We start from the raw sequence: 16,810 nt of genomic DNA, 5'->3' as shown, positions 1-16,810 counted from the left end.
CTTAAAATTTGTGGACAATTAATACTTTCAAGGCATTATGTGAAATGTTGTATATATGGCCTGTGAATTCAAAACAGCGAGGACTTTATCATGGCAAAGTGCTGACACACGTCTTTGCTTCTGTTCTTTAGGTGATTGTCAAGTTCATCCGCAAGTCCAAAATTTTGAAAGACAACTGGGTGACTGATGATGAGCTTGGTCGAGTACCGCTGGAGATTGCTATGTTGCTGAGATTCAGTCATCCAAACATTGTCAAGGTAAGCTGCAGCCATCATGCAATGATCTCTTTCACAGGTTGCTTACAGTGGGCTTGGTTAATGTGTCATTGAGCCATAGACGTTGTGAGCAGTAACTTGCAGTGAGCCATAGCTGTTGTTAGCAGTAACTTGCAGTGAGCCATAGCTATTGTGAGCAGTAGCTTGCAGTGAGCCATAGCCGTTGTGAGCAGTTGCTTGCACTGAGCCATAGCCATTGTGAGCAGTACCTTGCAGTGAGCTATAGCTGTTGTGAGCAGTAGCTTGCAGTGAGCCATAGCTATTGTGAGCAGTAGCTTGTAGTGAGCCATAGCCGTTGTGAGCAGTAGCTTGCAGTGAGCCATAGCCATCGTGAGCAGTAGCTTGCAGTGAGCCATAGCCATCGTGAGCAGTAGCTTGCAGTGAGCCATAGCCGTTGTGAGCAGTAGCTTGCAGTGTACTTACCGCATATCATGGTGCCACATTCCATCAAGCCATGGTGATGAAATTTCTTTGAATTTGTGTCTAGGTCCTAGACTTCACTCAGAATGAAGACTTCTTCCAGATGATAATGGAGAAACATGGTTCCGGTATCGATCTATTTGAATTCATTGATCGTCAGCCTATTCTTGATGAGGCTCTTGCTAGCTACATGTTCAGACAGGTATGTCATTAATTCCAGTCAGTTTACCAGAGGATGTCAGCAAAATACACTCATGAATACCAAGGTATAACAGAATGTCTAGAAACTGCTCATCAATTCTCGCTTTCCCTTAGCAGAGTGAGGTTCTTCTTGGCCGAATTCCAGGACAAACATTCCTGTATGGGACATTTTACATTTTGGTATAATGAGAAGGCATGTTTCAAATGAAATGCGGAGAGGGGGTCTTTTGCTCACAAATCAGCATACATCTGTTAACTACCTTGTCCATTTTCACTCTGTATTTATTAGACATCAGTGCTTCTTTGATGAAACTTGAGTTCTTTCACTTCCCTCAGGTGGTTTCAGCTGTCTCCTATCTCCACGACAATAGCATTCTTCATCGAGACATCAAAGACGAGAACTTGATCCTAGATGAGCGATTCCACATCAAACTGATTGACTTTGGTTCGGCAGCTTACATGAAACCGGGGAAGCTGTTTGGCACCTTCTGTGGGACGCTGGAGTACTGCTCTCCTGAAGTGCTCCTGGGAAACAAGTGAGTCTTGGATTTCCATCGCTCAAACCTCAAGCAACAGGTCAAGATTATCTGACGGTGTTATGAATCCTTTGCTTCAGTGAAACATGTGTTCAGTTCCATTTAAATCGTGGTATTAAACTTTAAAACACCATGATTAACCATCGTGCCAGGTTGCCTGGTACCGGAGACCTTAGGTTTGTACTCATAGCCGGGGTGCCCGAAATTGGACAAAGGAGCTGGGCCTTGTAACAAAAGACCGTATTGGGATCAAAAGACCGGGCTGCTGGGAATTGCCAACATTCTTTCAGTTGTCAATAGCAGAGGTAATCCGTCATTATATTGAAACAGTACACCACTTTTAGTGTGGCAGTCAGTGCGAGTGGATTACAACCGGGGACAAAAGGGCTTCAGCGATGAGCGATACAATACCGCTGCACGCTAATCTGGCCGCATTTGAAAAGATGCCAGCAGCGCACTGGGTCAGTTTTGGGAACAAAAGAAATTTACGCTACACTGCACAATCTGGGCTCTCTTTACAAGGCAGCAGGCCTGGCTGAAATACTCGGGTGTCAGTAGATGTTGCCTATCACATTAGAGTAGCCACCAGACAGTCATTCGTGTGGGTTGCAAAAGTTCAGTAGATGAAGTTATGAATGTTTGAAGAATTTTGAAATTGGGAAATCTTGAAAATCCCCCGCGAACTCGTCATGCAACTTCAATTTAGACCCGGCAGCATATGGTTGAAAGATTGTGCCTCTTCTAAATGTTTAATAGGAGACCTTTCCTGTAGAATTTCTGTCGACGCTTTCGTGACGGTGGTCAGTTCATTGTCCCAAGAAACTGGTATCTTTGCTCATTTTCAGATACAAAGGTCCCGAGTTGGAGCTGTGGGCCATTGGTGTCACATTGTACACTCTCATCTTCCAAGAGAATCCTTTCTATGATGCTGAAGAGATCATACAGGCTATCCTCAAGCCTCCATTTGGAGTTTCTAATGGTGAGAATGTGTACAGCTATCCTTGACTCCTAACATACTCAGGACTTAAGGCAGGGATCAGGGATGAGGTAGATTGACCATTGAGGTTGGTTAATCTCAAAGTAGCCAATAAATTTTTAAATGGCATTGCTGTTTCTCTTGACATGGTCTGGCTGTATTTTGCTCTGTAAATGAATCCATTTTCTTAAGGAGACCCTTCATTATTTTGGGGTTTTCTTGAGTAAATCTGTTCACTGTCATCATGCACCTCAAAGGCAGCTGATTTAAAAATCAGGGTTAATAATGGCCCCCCATGTGACAGACTTCAGATTAATAGAAATGCCTATGATAATTATGGTTACCCCTAAGTGTGTAACATACAGTTGTTGTGCAATTTGAAATTGCTTTTCCCTGACACAGATCTGATGCAGCTGATCGCATGGCTGCTCCACCCAGAACCAGAATGGCGATGTACACTACGCGATATGCAGAACCATCGCTGGATAACGCAGCCTGTGGACATGTCCAGGTACTCGTGGGAGAGCGTGTTACCCCCGGAAGGTACGTCTCAATGAAACATGGTTCCAAGTTGCAACAGAAACTTACAAGTTAGCCCGACTGCTTGGGAGTCACATTACTCAGGACAGAAAAGAGTTCTGCAAATTTGACAGTGATATTTTTAGCTGTTTGTAGTGCCTGTGCATAGTCTTGTGCCCATTTAATGCAAATGAATGAAGTAACCAAAACTAGCGGCACGTCCAAAGCTTTCTCACAGTGTTAACAATGTCCATCGGCCATGCAGTGCGGCAGCATTTCAGGGAGTTATAACTCCACATGTATGCTGTTGTGACATGCGCATCAATATTAAACGCTTATTCTTTTTCACTCTCTTTTGTCTTCTCCCCTCTCTCTTTATGCTGCTTCTAATGCCACTCATTTCTTAACACAAAGGCGTCTCCAGGGAGATCTATGACTCCTCCCCTCCGCCTTCCGACCGAGAAGGTAGTGATCCCGATGAGGAATCAGAGATTGTATCCCAGCTCCGAGATGAATACGAGAGACAGCTGTCTCTGTCAGTGTGAAAATGGGTGTAGGTAGACAGGCAGCTGCCATGTAGGTAGTGCAGCGAGCTCATGGTGTTTTCACTGCTGGGTGGGGACGTGAACCCTAGACCATCAATGTGATACACAGGTGTCTTACCATGTACTTAATCCATTATAAGTCAAGCGGTTCTAACCTCTACTTTAAAACAAAGAACAGAAAATTGTTCAATGGTACAGTGAAAACACTTTGAGTTCGGCATCTTTTTGCGTCTTACTAACAACGCTTCAGTTGCACTTTTCTTGCAGTGTTCAAGAATTTTCACTTTTGCAAATCCTAACATTTCATTTCATTTTGCTTGTTCACACACTGTCAATTTTGACAATTCTGGCTCTTTTCATTGCCACTAAATTCATTCACGTTTTATAGTCTGTGCCTTTGCAATTTCACCAACTTTTAATGACAATATATCACAGGCCAGGGCGTAATTTCACGGCAATGCTAAGCAGATAATGTCAGGCTGACAGAGGCCTCATCTATCTCATGGAGACTGTAAGCACAGTAAAAAGCACGCGTACCTTGGATGAAAAATTTGCTTAAAATATTGACAAAGCACAACCACACCAAGAACTGCCATGAAACTGCTTACAGATCGCAAAAGTTTCTGCTGTAGTAAGCACGACTTTTCTGCCGACTGTTAAGCAGTGCCGTGAAATTGGGCCCCGTTTCCCTGTGTTGTGTCAACCTGTGTGATGGTTGTACAGAAGTGGAATTCCTAATCTACCGAACAGAGAATAACCTGGGTGTAAAAATAAACACATCTCATGACTGACGTGTCATCACACCCCCAAGGACTCATCGACATCATCACCATGGTGAATATTGAGTTGGCAGATCTTCCACACGGAGTGAAAGTTACATGTCCTCTTTCACTGTATTGATAGAATGGAATGTCTTGTATTTTACTGTTCGTAGTATGTCAGATTCATGGTGCTGCCAAACAGGGTTTTAGAAGATGCAATCACTCATGTTGTGGATGCTGTCTGTAGCAAGCTCAGGAAGTATCATCAACCCAGGAAAAGGATAATGCATGTTAAGAGAAATGGTCATTGATATCTCAGCATAGAGAAATCTTCTGCTGAAGCCGTGAAGTACATGTAGAACCATGCTCTGATCACACCTCAACATGAACACATCATCACATGGTTGTTGCATTTCACCTTTGACCTCAATTACCATACCTTCTCAAAAGCAAAAACAAAGGGCAGGTGTAACGGTTGCTCCAGTTCACTTGCAGAAATCTTACAACTTCTTTGACATATTTTCACTGGTTTGAATCTTCATGATGTTTTTTCTATACAGTTCATAATTATTCCTCTCTGATGTTTACATCCTCTTATTAAATCTATTTCCAGTTTGATTTTTATCAACATTTCTATTTTAATGTAAATTATTTTCCTCCTTTCTGTGGTGTAAAGCACATGCACTTTTTTCCTGCCAAATCTAATGTACACTTTTATGGGAGAACCTTTAGAGTTGATTCGGGGTAAACTCGTACATCAATTTTATGTGATAAAGCGCCCTCTGTTGTTAAAAATAAGAATACCAGGATGCATTTGTGAGCAAAACGTGTATCATCTTTGAAGCAAGGTTTCACAATACATGCACACTATGCACTGTGTAGTATTGTAGTTGCAGTCAAAATGTAGCACTGGCATTGAAGCAGTTTCCTTACAGACTGAAGCAAGCTTTTCTTTTCACTGAGAAACCATTTGGTATTGGTAGTCACGTTCCAGCTCAACCCCGAAGTAACAGTGATTACAAAGAACTTGTAAGTGGGTAATGCCTTTTTTTTTTACGCTGCTCATATTTTTGTAGGGTCGGACTCTGTTCACCTTCTTTTTCTATTGACATTCACCTGTATTTCTTGTGCGGTGGTTTTTTATTACTGCAGGCCACAGGAGCAGGACTTGTTCCAGCATTGAAGAGTGTGATGCTACCCAGGAACAGGAACATCATTCTGACAGTGACTTAATGTTAAGCAGTGAGCTGTTGAAATGCCTGGAGATAACAGATGAAGGAGATGTGAAGGAGTGACATAGTTTAGTATCGTTACTGGAATAGGAATAGCCAGATATTAAGTTCACTTCTTAAAGCTGACGGTTCGAGGAGCTTTTCAAATACTAGTAGGTATTGCGAATAAGGAGAAATCATCATTGAGTGATAGAGGACTTGGAAACAAATGCAGAAAGCCCAAACAAATGTAAGCTTATAAGGTAACTTCCTGGGTGAAATTACTTCAAAGTCCTGGCAAGGTGTTGAAAGTTTCCTTACTAGGAGAGATGGGATTGTTAAGAAAAAAACCAAGAAATGTTGCGAGTTGTTCAGTGAGAACTATTCTGAATTCAACAATGGTTACAGACAAGCTGAGTGTTTGCTAGATATTTTGATTTTAGATTTAATACCTTTTGAAAATTGAAATCCCAGTGTGCTGTGATTGGAACATATTGAGATCTTAACAAACCCAGCAACTGAAATAAAAGTCCTCAGTCTCATTCCCATCCACAAAATTAAAACTTTGCATTTGATAAAGCAGTATTTTTTATTTCTTTCTCAACCAGTGTTAAAATGTATTTTGGTGCAATTTTTCTGTAAAAAATGTAGGCTTAGCTATTCAAGACGGGGATGCATGTAGACAAAAACCAGACCCATGTTTCATCATTTCTGAAACCTGAGGTCAAGTTACATGTATGTTTGAATTCTTAAGTATTTTCCCACAATAAACCAAGTTGTTTACAGTCTGAAGTATTATATTTGACAAGACAGGATGGGCAGGGTTTGTTTTGGATGATTTTACCTCAGACAGTCCCCCTATTCAACAACATGCAACTTGACCGTGTATTAACATTTGATAATGTCCCCTGAGAAGTGATAATGCCTGCTGCGTAAATCAGGCCTTTACACCTGTATACAAGATGGTTTAATTGATTCTGATTGGACAAGAGTCTGTGAGCATGCGGCTTGCCACGCGTGTGCCAAGTCCATATAAGAAGATTCTATTGGATAACTTGTACAAGGAATATACCATAAAACAGACGGGCATGCTCAGGAGAATGAAAGTAAAATTCTAGAACCCTGTCGTTGGAAATTATGGATTGACTTCTTTTGACTGTCTGAAATTGTATTTATGAATGGGAATACAGATGTGTTTGGTCGGTCTTAATGCCCGAGCCGCGTGCCCATTCTCCCGAGACTGGCCAAGCCCATATTTTTTCACTTACTCGTTTTTAACCAAACGTTTTGTCTAGTTAACATTTTCTGTCTCACAAAGATGAGCAAATGTCTCATAGCTTTTTGTGCAGGTATTGCTGCTGTTACATGAATTTCTATCGGTGATTAAATTTTAAGAAGTGGCACATGCACGAGCTTATTGAAAAGCAAAAGAAGCATACATGTATATGAAGACTTGTCCGTGTGAGAAAAGGCTGTGGCAGAATTCAACTTGAGCCGCATCAAAGCTTAAGGCTCAATTGAAATTGTTTCTAGTCATGGAAGACACCTTGAAAAAGACTACTGTATTCCTTGATTTTTTGTTTGACCAAATAGTCATATTCAAGGACATTGTTAGACCAAACCTATAAGACTTACATTCTCATTCCAGACAGAAATTTGATGAATTATATTTTGAAGTAAAGTTTTTACTGTCCTGTTCTCAATAGCATCATTCCTGTTCATAAAAGTGTGTGCTGTGCCAAAGGTAATATTTGTGGGCCTCTGTTGTTCCCACAGTCCTGCACAGGATTTAAAATCTATCTGTAAATACTGTTTGGTCAATTACATTGAGGATGTCAAACAAATTGCACAAGTTGGACTTTGAGAGAAACTTGACTTTTTAATGAGAGCATTTATTGTACAGAAAGTTGAAAAGCATTTTTGACAGGACTTTGTTCTGAATATAAATTATTGGTGTGTAAATATCTGAAGAAACCGCTTGGTTGCAGTTTTAGATTTCGCTCTGGAAGTGTTATTTGTCAATTTTTGTGGAATTATTTTGCTGATTAGTGGTCAGTTTTTGTTGGTAGATTATTATATATTTTTTTCTGGTAATGACATCAAGGATTCCTCAAAAGAACCCTAGGCACTGTAGCTGGCAAGCCAAAAGAAACCTGTAAAGAGGAGACACTGAGAAGCAGTTACAGTTTTAGAGGTGGGAGGAAAACCCCAGAGGAATATTCTGGGTAAAACCCATGGAATCAGGTAGGGACTGAAAACCCAATCCACATGTGGACCGGGCCGGGATTCGAACCCAGGCCGCAGAGGTGGAAAGCGAGGAAAGAACCACTACACCAACCTGACTCCCCATGTTGAAAGAAAGATGTTGATAAATGATGCTGTGTTTAGGAATGCAGTGCTCTTACTTTACACATTTGGAAAAATGTTAAACTACAACAGAGACAACTTTGATGCCTAAAATGTTGTCTTTCAGGAAAATTTCCTGAAAGTGTTCATAAGCTCGGTGTTCAAAACCACACACAAGGTATCTTGACTTGGAAAAATATTCAAATGCCTGTAGTGATAATTGCACATACGGTGTACAAACAAACCTGCTCCAAACATTTTGAGTTGTAGAACACTGGGGATATTTTTGTTAGAAAACACTGAAATTGCTGTATTTTTTACAAGGAACAAGTGTGTGTACACGTACATGTGTGTTTTGATGTGACTTGGCAAACCTTATGATTTTCCTCATGTCACTTTGTGGATCCAACAATGCAAAATGTAGTGGACACTAAGCAAAGATTTAAAGGAAATTGTACAAGGTGCACCAATTAAAAACCACAGGTCATTTCCAAGGTAAATATGCGTGATGTATTTTTATTTCACTTGTTTCACACTTCACAGTCATCATATGCCAGCCAGGACGTGGAATGGCTCCAAATCTGACTGGTTTTACATTTGTGGTATAACTTACTTGGAAAGGGCACTAAAATTGGAGATCCTGGACTGCTGCCACTGAAACCTTCCTCTGAACACGAAATGGCCGACATACAAAGCAAAAACATTTAACACATCAAGGCAGCAAAAATCTTATTTTGTCTAGCTTTGAGGAATGTGCCTATTTGTGGGGTTAAGAGACACCTGGTCATTTAGACTGCAGAATGAATTCACTTCACAGTCTTGGAATTCATGTCACGAGTTTTATAGAGCTGGTTGCATTTACAGCAACACAAATGAAAGTTTCCATCTCAATGGTTGAATAAAACGACACCAACAGAGTCCAAATGCATATGAAAGATTTATTATTGCATATAGGACTGACAACATGCATAAATATTTCTTTCTGTGAAATATGTTGTTCAAATAAAGCATGTGATCTCCAGACTCTTTCCTTATGCCCAAGAAGCCAAATAAGGTATGCATGCAGTTGCATGTCTTCTTGCAATATAAGCAGTACTCCACTTACATATGAGATGGGTATCGTGAGTTGCAGACTTGTCAATTGAAATCTAAGTGGAGTTATATGAAAGTAGTTTTATGACTCGGCTTTATGCTACCGATTGCCATGGAAACTGAAGACTCTCGGATCATAAGATCAACCAGTAAAATCCAACTGGAACTCGGATTTCTTGGGTATGACCTGTCAAAATACTGCTTTTCATAGATTTGAAAAGTGACTTAATTTGAACTTGACTCAAATTAAGTGATTTTGTATATTAACCAGATCTAGTGGACAGACTATTGGTTCAATGGACTAGAGGGAACATTATACATGCAACTAACTCCACTAGGGTAGTACCAGTGATGATGTAGCATGGGCAATCAATGCACTGTCGGGATCTGCCTGGATTACCACATGTTCTTCCCTCAGGTTGGATTTGCCAGGCTGGCAAGGGTCGTCCCAACAGCTTGCCTTGCAGGTGTAGATGATGACAACACCAAAATCAATTTGAACATCTGTCAAAAAAGAGAACACATGAAAACTGGTTAACAGCAAAATGGTGAAACTGGGTGTTAACTATTTGTCCAGTTTTCAAAACCGCAACAAAAATCACTGAAGTTTAGAGCTTAGGTAAGGATATTACAAACCAATAAAGTTGAAATAATGTTCCGTGTTTCCAAAAATGATGATGAAGTATTATCTTGCTCTTCATTTTGGATTGTTCAAGATCCACGACAATGAAACTGAAGTGACTACCTGGTTTATCAGCATCATGCAAAGTGTTGATGAGTGGAGGCATGAGCTGTACCTCAAAGACACGTTGGCTTCCGCAGTACGGACATGGTGGGATCACAGCGCCCTCATTTGGCGATGTCAGGTACAGGGGACTCCCACACCAGCTATATCTATCCACGTGGAATAACCACAAGTGAGGTGTGATTCACCAGTGAAGAATAACATGTACAATTCTGTAACAGTGTAACCTAGCTCGGCTCTCTAACTTTACTCACACTGCTAAACTTTAATGTGCCTTCACTCAGGAACAAAATTACCAAATGGCTATGAACAACCCCAAGGGTATGGTACATACATGTACTGTATATAGTAGCATGTACAAAGTGTCTGACCTTTGACCTACCGAATGCACTGCTCAGGGCAAAGTTGAAGCCTTTTTGCAAAGCTGAGGAAGACTTTGTCTCCATGTTTGGCTGTGGTCTTCTCATAGCTCTCCTCACAAGAGGCAGCTCTGTTACAAGGAAAGTAAACAAGAAAAGTAAGTTGTCTCAGAGCGAATACGGGTACATGACTAAAGGATGTCATTCATTTCTCTCCTCATTTTTCTCAGTGTTACTTATGTATTTGCCAAGATCTGCTGGCCCGGATAAATATTTGCCACACTGTCTGCTGACAAAAGGATTAAAGCTGGACAATGATTTGCCTGGGAAAAGTGGCCATAATACGTGTACCAGAGAACAATACAGTATCCGTCATTCAAAGGCACCGATATAATCGAGAACATGTACAGTGTATGGTACAGACAATGAATACAATGGATCAGCGCCAATCAACATGAAAAACACCCTGACAAGTGGATTTTAGGGTTACCAGAGACCTTCACCTTCCGGAGATCTTCCACTCCAACCAGTTTGTTTTACTCTGAAAATCGGAGAGGTAGCTGAATACACCATCATAAATTATACACTGTTATTTCCTTTTAAGGTCCTTGCTACTTTACATAGTGTCATTTTGCTTTCAATCCTTTAGAAGTTCAAACTTGCCTCTTCGTTTGTGAGCTTTCCTTCTGCCATTCCACTAGGTCCACTCCCTCCCTCTGCTGGTACTCATCTATCAACTCTCTCTCATGATTGGTAAGTTCAGTAACGGATGACGAGCATGGTAGCGGCTCATCAAAAACACTCACAAAGTAGTCTTTGAATGACGGAGGTTGGGAACTAGACAAAACTGAGTTACACCCTGTTGGAGTTACTTCTGCAGAACATTGGCTACTGATTGATAATTTTGCCAAGCCATCACTGGGATCACCATCATCTGAATATTCCTGTAGTAGGTCCATCTTTGAATCTTGAACAGGAAGGGAACAATGTTCGTTGTGTTCTGACAAAGAATGATTCTCACAAATCGCTTCACCAGTTGCTTTTTTCCACTTGTCACCGTCAAGTGCTGAACTTGCATTCAGTGAAGCAGGTGTTTCCATAGTAACGACACCACTTGACAGGTCAAAGCCATCCATACGACTGTGATGACATCCCACTGATGTTTCTGCATTCCCTCCTCTATTTGATGCTCCTGGACAGACTTGTTCATTGATAGGCATACTTTCCTCATCAGATTCACTGCCCCAGTCATCTGCATCTTCACACCACTCATCCGTTGTCCTAGTAACAACTTTTGTAACATTTCTAGTGGATTGCTTGACAACTTCACTCTGTGGAACGAGAAGCTGACTTCGAAGCACCTTCCAACTGCAAAATACAATAGCAACAGAAGTATTTCTGAGGAACCGTCAACAATGAGCTTCCTGAAGACAATTCCATTGAGAAAGAAATAGGAATTCTACTCATGACATAACTCTGTAATATCATGATCACCTTTCTCTCTTGTTTACACAGGCTTTCCTCACGCAGGAGAAGATGTAGAGAGTCCTGTGGTATGATGATGCCTCTAGAGGGCAGTATATCTGTGTGACTAGATAGAGCGGATCACCACAAGCAGTGCACGATGGACAGCTGGAATTTGGATGCATCCAGTCCTGTGTGACATGACATGGTAAAAGGAAATGAACTGCTCAGTGTGCTCAGTTTACTGCCATTGTTCTGGGTGGAAATAATGCGGCCGATACAAACTGCCTGGCAGAGAAATAGACTTGACGTTCAACAAACAAATATTTTAGCATACTGCACTGTACATGTACACTGATGATATTGTATCTTGTCCCCTAACATGGTGCACTTTACTGTTGACCTCGACTTTTCTCATGCAGAGTGATTGGGGGCAAACCTTAGTGCTATGTTACAAGACATGCTGTTGAATCTTTGTGAGCAATTTCACTGTCACAAAATTTAGTTGGAAATTCCAAACTGGGGCATCCGAAAATTGGGCAGAAATTCTCCAACAATATGGTGAAAATCCAACATTCAAGTTTAAAATTTTCTTTAATTTTTTAAGTTTACACATTGACCTCCACCATGTCCACTTTATGACATACAGTACCCAACTGCAAGTTTGTATAGTAAGAAAATATTTTTCTATTTTGGGGTGCATTTTTCATGTTTTTAGGAGAGTTGTACATGCAGTCGTGCACTTGTCGACATGTGGACCAAGCATGCCAAGCTGAGAATCGAACCCAAGCTGCTGATGTGAAAGGTCAGGAAAGGAGCACTGTACGAACCTGACTCAATGATTTATAAGCACTAAATGAAATTTCACTAACCCCTAGTGAAGTTTGAGGTAAAAATATCGCTCTTGCAGTCTAGCAAGGTTCTGGAGGCAAAAATTTAAAACCCTCCTTTTGCTGTAACCGTCAAAAACAGTCAAAAATTCCTTCCACTTGATTTCCCCCGTACATAGACACATATTTGACCGATTTTGACTGATAGGACAACTGGGTCAGGAGTGTGTCTTAAGGGGCTGCGTCTCATTAGGCCACAAGACTGAAAGTTTTAAGTTTGCGTCCATCGCCCGCATTCTCCAAAACACCCCGCCGAAAAATTCAGTATTTACAAGAATTTCGTTATTTTAACAAAAATGCTATCAAAAATAAATGTCAAATCCCAAATCATAAAAGCAGCAGTACAAAGGTATAAAATGTACATACCTACACATACCTACTACATGAATGATTAAATTCTCTGATACATGAATACGCACTGCTCTGGGTATGCACTGCGTATGGCTAAACTATACACGTACATGTGCATGTACAATGTAGGTGCAAAAGCGTAGGCTGAGTGTACGTGTTTGCCCGACGGCAGTGTAATTTCTGTCGACTTGCCTCCGACTATGCGGAACATGTCATCCAATCAAAAATTATTTTGTTTGGCCACTTGATGACCTCATTGGCCTTACATGTACATAACATAAGGGCATGGCTACTAGGCGGCTGGCATGCAAACTATTGGACTGAACATACATGTACATCAGCACATTTTAAAGTAGTGAGAATTTGGCAGTGTCATGCACTAGTGAATGCAGTATACTGCATGTTCGCTGTTAATCTGCCATGAATTCTTACCGCATGCTTTTCATATTCATCGCGCACAGCATGTATTACATGTATCACAACACAAGTATAACTACAGCTACAGGTACATACATGTACAGTGTACCTGTAGACTGCAATTACATCATGGAAGGAGGTTGTTGAAAATAAACAGGCCTACTGAATAATGAAAAGAAGATACATGCACAACAGTGACGACTCATTATGCAGGTACACGTAACATCCGCTTAATTTTATGAGCTGAAATTGCACCGATATGTTCACTACTTACGCTGTAAAAAATCCGCTAGGTTGCTTATTGTAGAAAACTTGCCTTTTCCTCGTTTGGAGGAAAAAATGTTGCCTTTTTTACCGTTTTCCCACTCCGTATGAATTTTCACCTGACTTGTACATTACACAGACTCCTTCGTATGGTTAAGCAATAATAGTAATAATAATAAACAGCATTTATAAGGCGCTCTTAATCTGCGGAGCATTCAAAGGCGCCAGTCCAGATGGAACAACCAAAAATCTCAAGTGAATGTTGAAGGTGGAAAGGCAAGTGTGAAGAGATGAGTCTTGAGCTGCTGTTGGAAGAGTCTGATGTTCTGGATATCTCTTAGGTCGCCTGAAAGAGAGTTCCAAAGGCGAGAAGCTGAGCTGGAAAAGGCTCTATCCCCATAACTGGCCAACCAGGTTCGAGGAACATAGGAAGTATTTTGTGTTGATCTCAGGCCCAGTCTGGAAGAGCGTAATTGGAGCATGTTCCTTATATAGAGAGGAGCGAAGCCATGCAGTGCCTTTAAAGTAAGGATTATCTTGAACTGAATTCTGTACTTGACGGTAACCAGTGTAAGCTGTAAAGGATGGGAGTAATGTTATCTGATCTTTTGGAGCCGGTGAGATGTGCGGTAGCGTTCTGTAATAGTTGTAGGCGCTGTAGTGTGTTCTGAGGAAGACCAAGTAATGGTACCCTGTACGAGAGCCTGTCTAGTTTGCACCCAGACTTCAGCACCTACGGATCTCGTTCAGATCTGCGAGAATACCTGTTGATCTAAGTGCTCGTAGAAAATTAAGGCTGTTTTGTGTTGCACTGAATAGGCAATGCCCTTGGCTGGTTCCCTGTCCAGTCACACACTATTTGCAGCAAATCAATGGTAGCGCGGCACGCTCTCTGTAACATGACACGAAAGTGACAAAACAGCAGTCGCAATTTGTGCAAGTGCCACTTTGCACAAATTGTGAAGGCTGTTTTGTCACTTCGTCCGGAGTTGGAAAACGTCAAAAAAGGCAACTTTTTTTCCTCAAATGAGGAAAAGGCGAGTTTTCTACAATTAGCAACCTAGTGGATGGTTTACATCGTCATGACCGTAAGTAGGCCTAGGCCTAGCATGCCTTGTGAACATACCGGTGCAATTTCAGCTCATAAAATCAAGCGGATGTTTAGTTATGCCCCCGGATGTCCCGGATAACTTTTTCAAAAGAAATCCCTATGAGTCGGGGCAGGGCCCAGTATATGACGGAGGAGTAGACCCATATATTCGTTCCTTCCTCCATGGTCAGGCCCTGTTTACCATGTTTACGGGTCTCCGGGGTCCCAAGGCAAAAACATGAAAAAGGTGACAAAACACAGGTGTTTAAGCCCAGGCCCACATAATGATTGAAAAGAACTCTGGGAACAAAGTTTTTAAAAAGAACCTACTGGATTTCCGCCAAGCTTGTTACATTGCCAAGTTGTGCGGTATGAAGGCGGAATTTCTTCATCACATGCTCCCACGAGTATGCGTTCCAAGGAAGTCGCCATCTTGCATGTCACAAGCCCGCCCTCAAGTGTTAGCATTTTTTGTAGTCAAACGAGGGTTCAAGGTCCAAGTTGTGTTGTAATGCCCGCCCAGATCCGGCTAGACTTCCAGTGCTAACTGATTTCAAAAGCTGTTCGTGACAAATACAATCAGTACAAACCATTTAAGTTGTTATTGACTTAAAAACTGCCATATAAAGACTTTTTATTGGGACAATAACTTTCCAGAGAGAGTTTGGGTATACATGTACTCATCCGAGCTCGCAAAATGATGAAGAAAGAAACGCTTTCACTAAGCAGGTACATGTATAAGTCTTAAGGACTGGAGTTTGCTGTTCTTATTAATCCATGGTTCTAATGACAATTGAGTAAGTTTAAGCAACTGAAGCCATGCCCCCCCTCCCCGCAAAAAGACCCCAAATGAAGGCAATAATCATTATTGAAAATAGCGATGATTATGACAGAAAGGCAAAGTTTTGGTCTAGGCCCCTTTTATTAAAAAAGTGTTTAAAAAGGCAGCCTTAGCAGAGGCCTACCCTCAGAAAAACCATAAAGGGTTACATGAAAAATTTGGAAATTTTGTGACCCCCAAAACAAGTTCCTCCCCGAAAATTCGGTTCTGGATCTGCCTTTGTTTGAGTTGCGCTTGTTTTTTGCCAGCGTTCGATTCATTTTCATCCTCTCCGAGCCTCTACCTCGGACAAGCGAGAGCATGTCTCGCGTTGTTCGTGGAGCGACGCGAAATCTACGGCTTGAGGCCGGTCCTGGCCATCCCGGCTCCACTAGGCTCAGGCTGGCGCATGACACAGTACGGTTGGATATGCGCAGGAGTGGTCGGTTTATACATCTATTTATGTGCTTGGACGTACTACTCAACTTGATCTGCGGGTTTCAATAGTTGCCGTAGTACCGTGACGGGTTTGGTTTGCTGTGACAGCTATCTGGCTTGTTCGTCGTATAGTATTTTGATTGCATATGGCTTAGTATTCTCCCTTGGACAAAAGCCACTAAAGAGACCGCCTCAGACAAGGCTACCCCTCCCGTAACTGTTTTGGGGAGGGGTCAGGGTCCTCCATAATGATCCTCTAACTCATCGATAAGGTCATTTCATTCAACGATTGAAGGAGAGTCAACTTACTGTTGTGTAAACACTGAACGGTGCTGTTCCGTGCGCGTTACCGGGGAAGTAAGGGGGAATTCCCCAAATTATACTAACAATAAAAGTGGTCCAAGAATGAGGGTTGGTTACATCGGTTCCAAGTATGGAAAGGTCAGTGCGAGTGAGTAAACAATGATCATCAAGTATGACACTTGTATTGGCAACAACGATCTGTTTTGGGGGTGTAAATGATCCATAGGCCTACATACATTCTCTCATGGGAAATGATGCGGGTTATTTTCTTCCCTTTTTGTAAATTCCTCAGCCGGGGATAAAGGTGTCTATGCAGTATATATTATACGTGTATACAGCCCGTATTTAATTAGTCACTCAAGCGGAACGCTAATGGTAATGTAGATTGTAACTATGCTGCATTGAAAGGCGTCGTAGGTCTGGAATAAAATTTGGGGGAAATGGGCGGGCTTTTGTTAAGGAGGAAGCTGTGATTGGATAGAAAACTAAAATAATGTTTGTGCTTTACGCCATTAGGATACTGGCGGAATAATAGCCAGAAGGATTGCCTTTTCATCTGGATTTTTGAGGGAAATCCCCACTTACATCCGATTGATTAGAATACTTTAAAGGGCACCTGTGTGATTCAGGAGAATGCTTTTAAAGCTATTTAGTTATAATTTTCTAAACTACTTTTTATTTACTTATTTTGAAGTTCTTTGTCGTATATATGACGTCAGCGTAACACTTATTCAGAGAAAAAAAATTAATGCATTATCTACTCAGGAGTCTGCACCCATCTTTCAAA

General features: G+C 41.4%; 2 protein-coding genes across 11 annotated transcripts in view; one reads left to right on the top strand and one right to left on the bottom strand.

The window, feature by feature from the left end:
- Positions 1-8,290, top strand: part of LOC110980418 (PAS domain-containing serine/threonine-protein kinase-like) — a 42,480-nt gene extending 34,190 nt beyond the window's left edge. For 4 of the 6 annotated variants that reach the window (XM_087133229.1, XM_087133234.1, XM_022237077.2 and 1 more), the window contains 6 exons: positions 132-257; positions 763-897; positions 1,233-1,432; positions 2,278-2,411; positions 2,811-2,951; positions 5,386-8,290. In XM_087133229.1, coding sequence (XP_086989355.1) covers positions 132-257; positions 763-897; positions 1,233-1,432; positions 2,278-2,411; positions 2,811-2,951; positions 5,386-5,528 — 879 coding nt within the window. In that variant the 3' untranslated portion in view covers positions 5,529-8,290. Of the gene's footprint in view, positions 1-131; positions 258-762; positions 898-1,232; positions 1,433-2,277; positions 2,412-2,810; positions 2,952-3,341; positions 3,508-5,385 lie in introns of all 6 variants that reach the window. The other 2 variants (XM_087133231.1, XM_087133232.1) reach the window with 2 other exon arrangements.
- The window catches only part of LOC110980417 (uS5 assembly chaperone PDCD2L-like), an 11,733-nt gene continuing 3,200 nt past the window's right edge, over positions 8,278-16,810 (bottom strand). For 3 of the 5 annotated variants that reach the window (XM_022237073.2, XM_087133238.1, XM_087133239.1), the window contains 6 exons: positions 14,793-15,022; positions 11,481-11,641; positions 10,650-11,354; positions 10,010-10,117; positions 9,628-9,776; positions 8,278-9,386 (listed from right to left, as the gene is read on the bottom strand). In XM_022237073.2, coding sequence (XP_022092765.2) covers positions 9,217-9,386; positions 9,628-9,776; positions 10,010-10,117; positions 10,650-11,354; positions 11,481-11,641; positions 14,793-14,930 — 1,431 coding nt within the window. In that variant the 5' untranslated portion in view covers positions 14,931-15,022 and the 3' untranslated portion in view covers positions 8,278-9,216. The remainder of the gene's footprint in view (positions 9,387-9,627; positions 9,777-10,009; positions 10,118-10,649; positions 11,355-11,480; positions 11,642-14,792; positions 15,023-16,810) is intronic. The other 2 variants (XM_087133240.1, XM_087133241.1) reach the window with 2 other exon arrangements.

Source organism: Acanthaster planci, linkage group LG02 (assembly GCF_054643075.1).
Source record: "Acanthaster planci isolate LZ-2023a linkage group LG02, COTS_SCS, whole genome shotgun sequence".
In the NCBI taxonomy this organism is placed as follows: domain Eukaryota; kingdom Metazoa; phylum Echinodermata; class Asteroidea; order Valvatida; family Acanthasteridae; genus Acanthaster; species Acanthaster planci.
The sequence above is the reverse complement of the archived record's forward strand: the minus strand, read 5'-3'. Positions and strand labels throughout refer to the sequence as shown.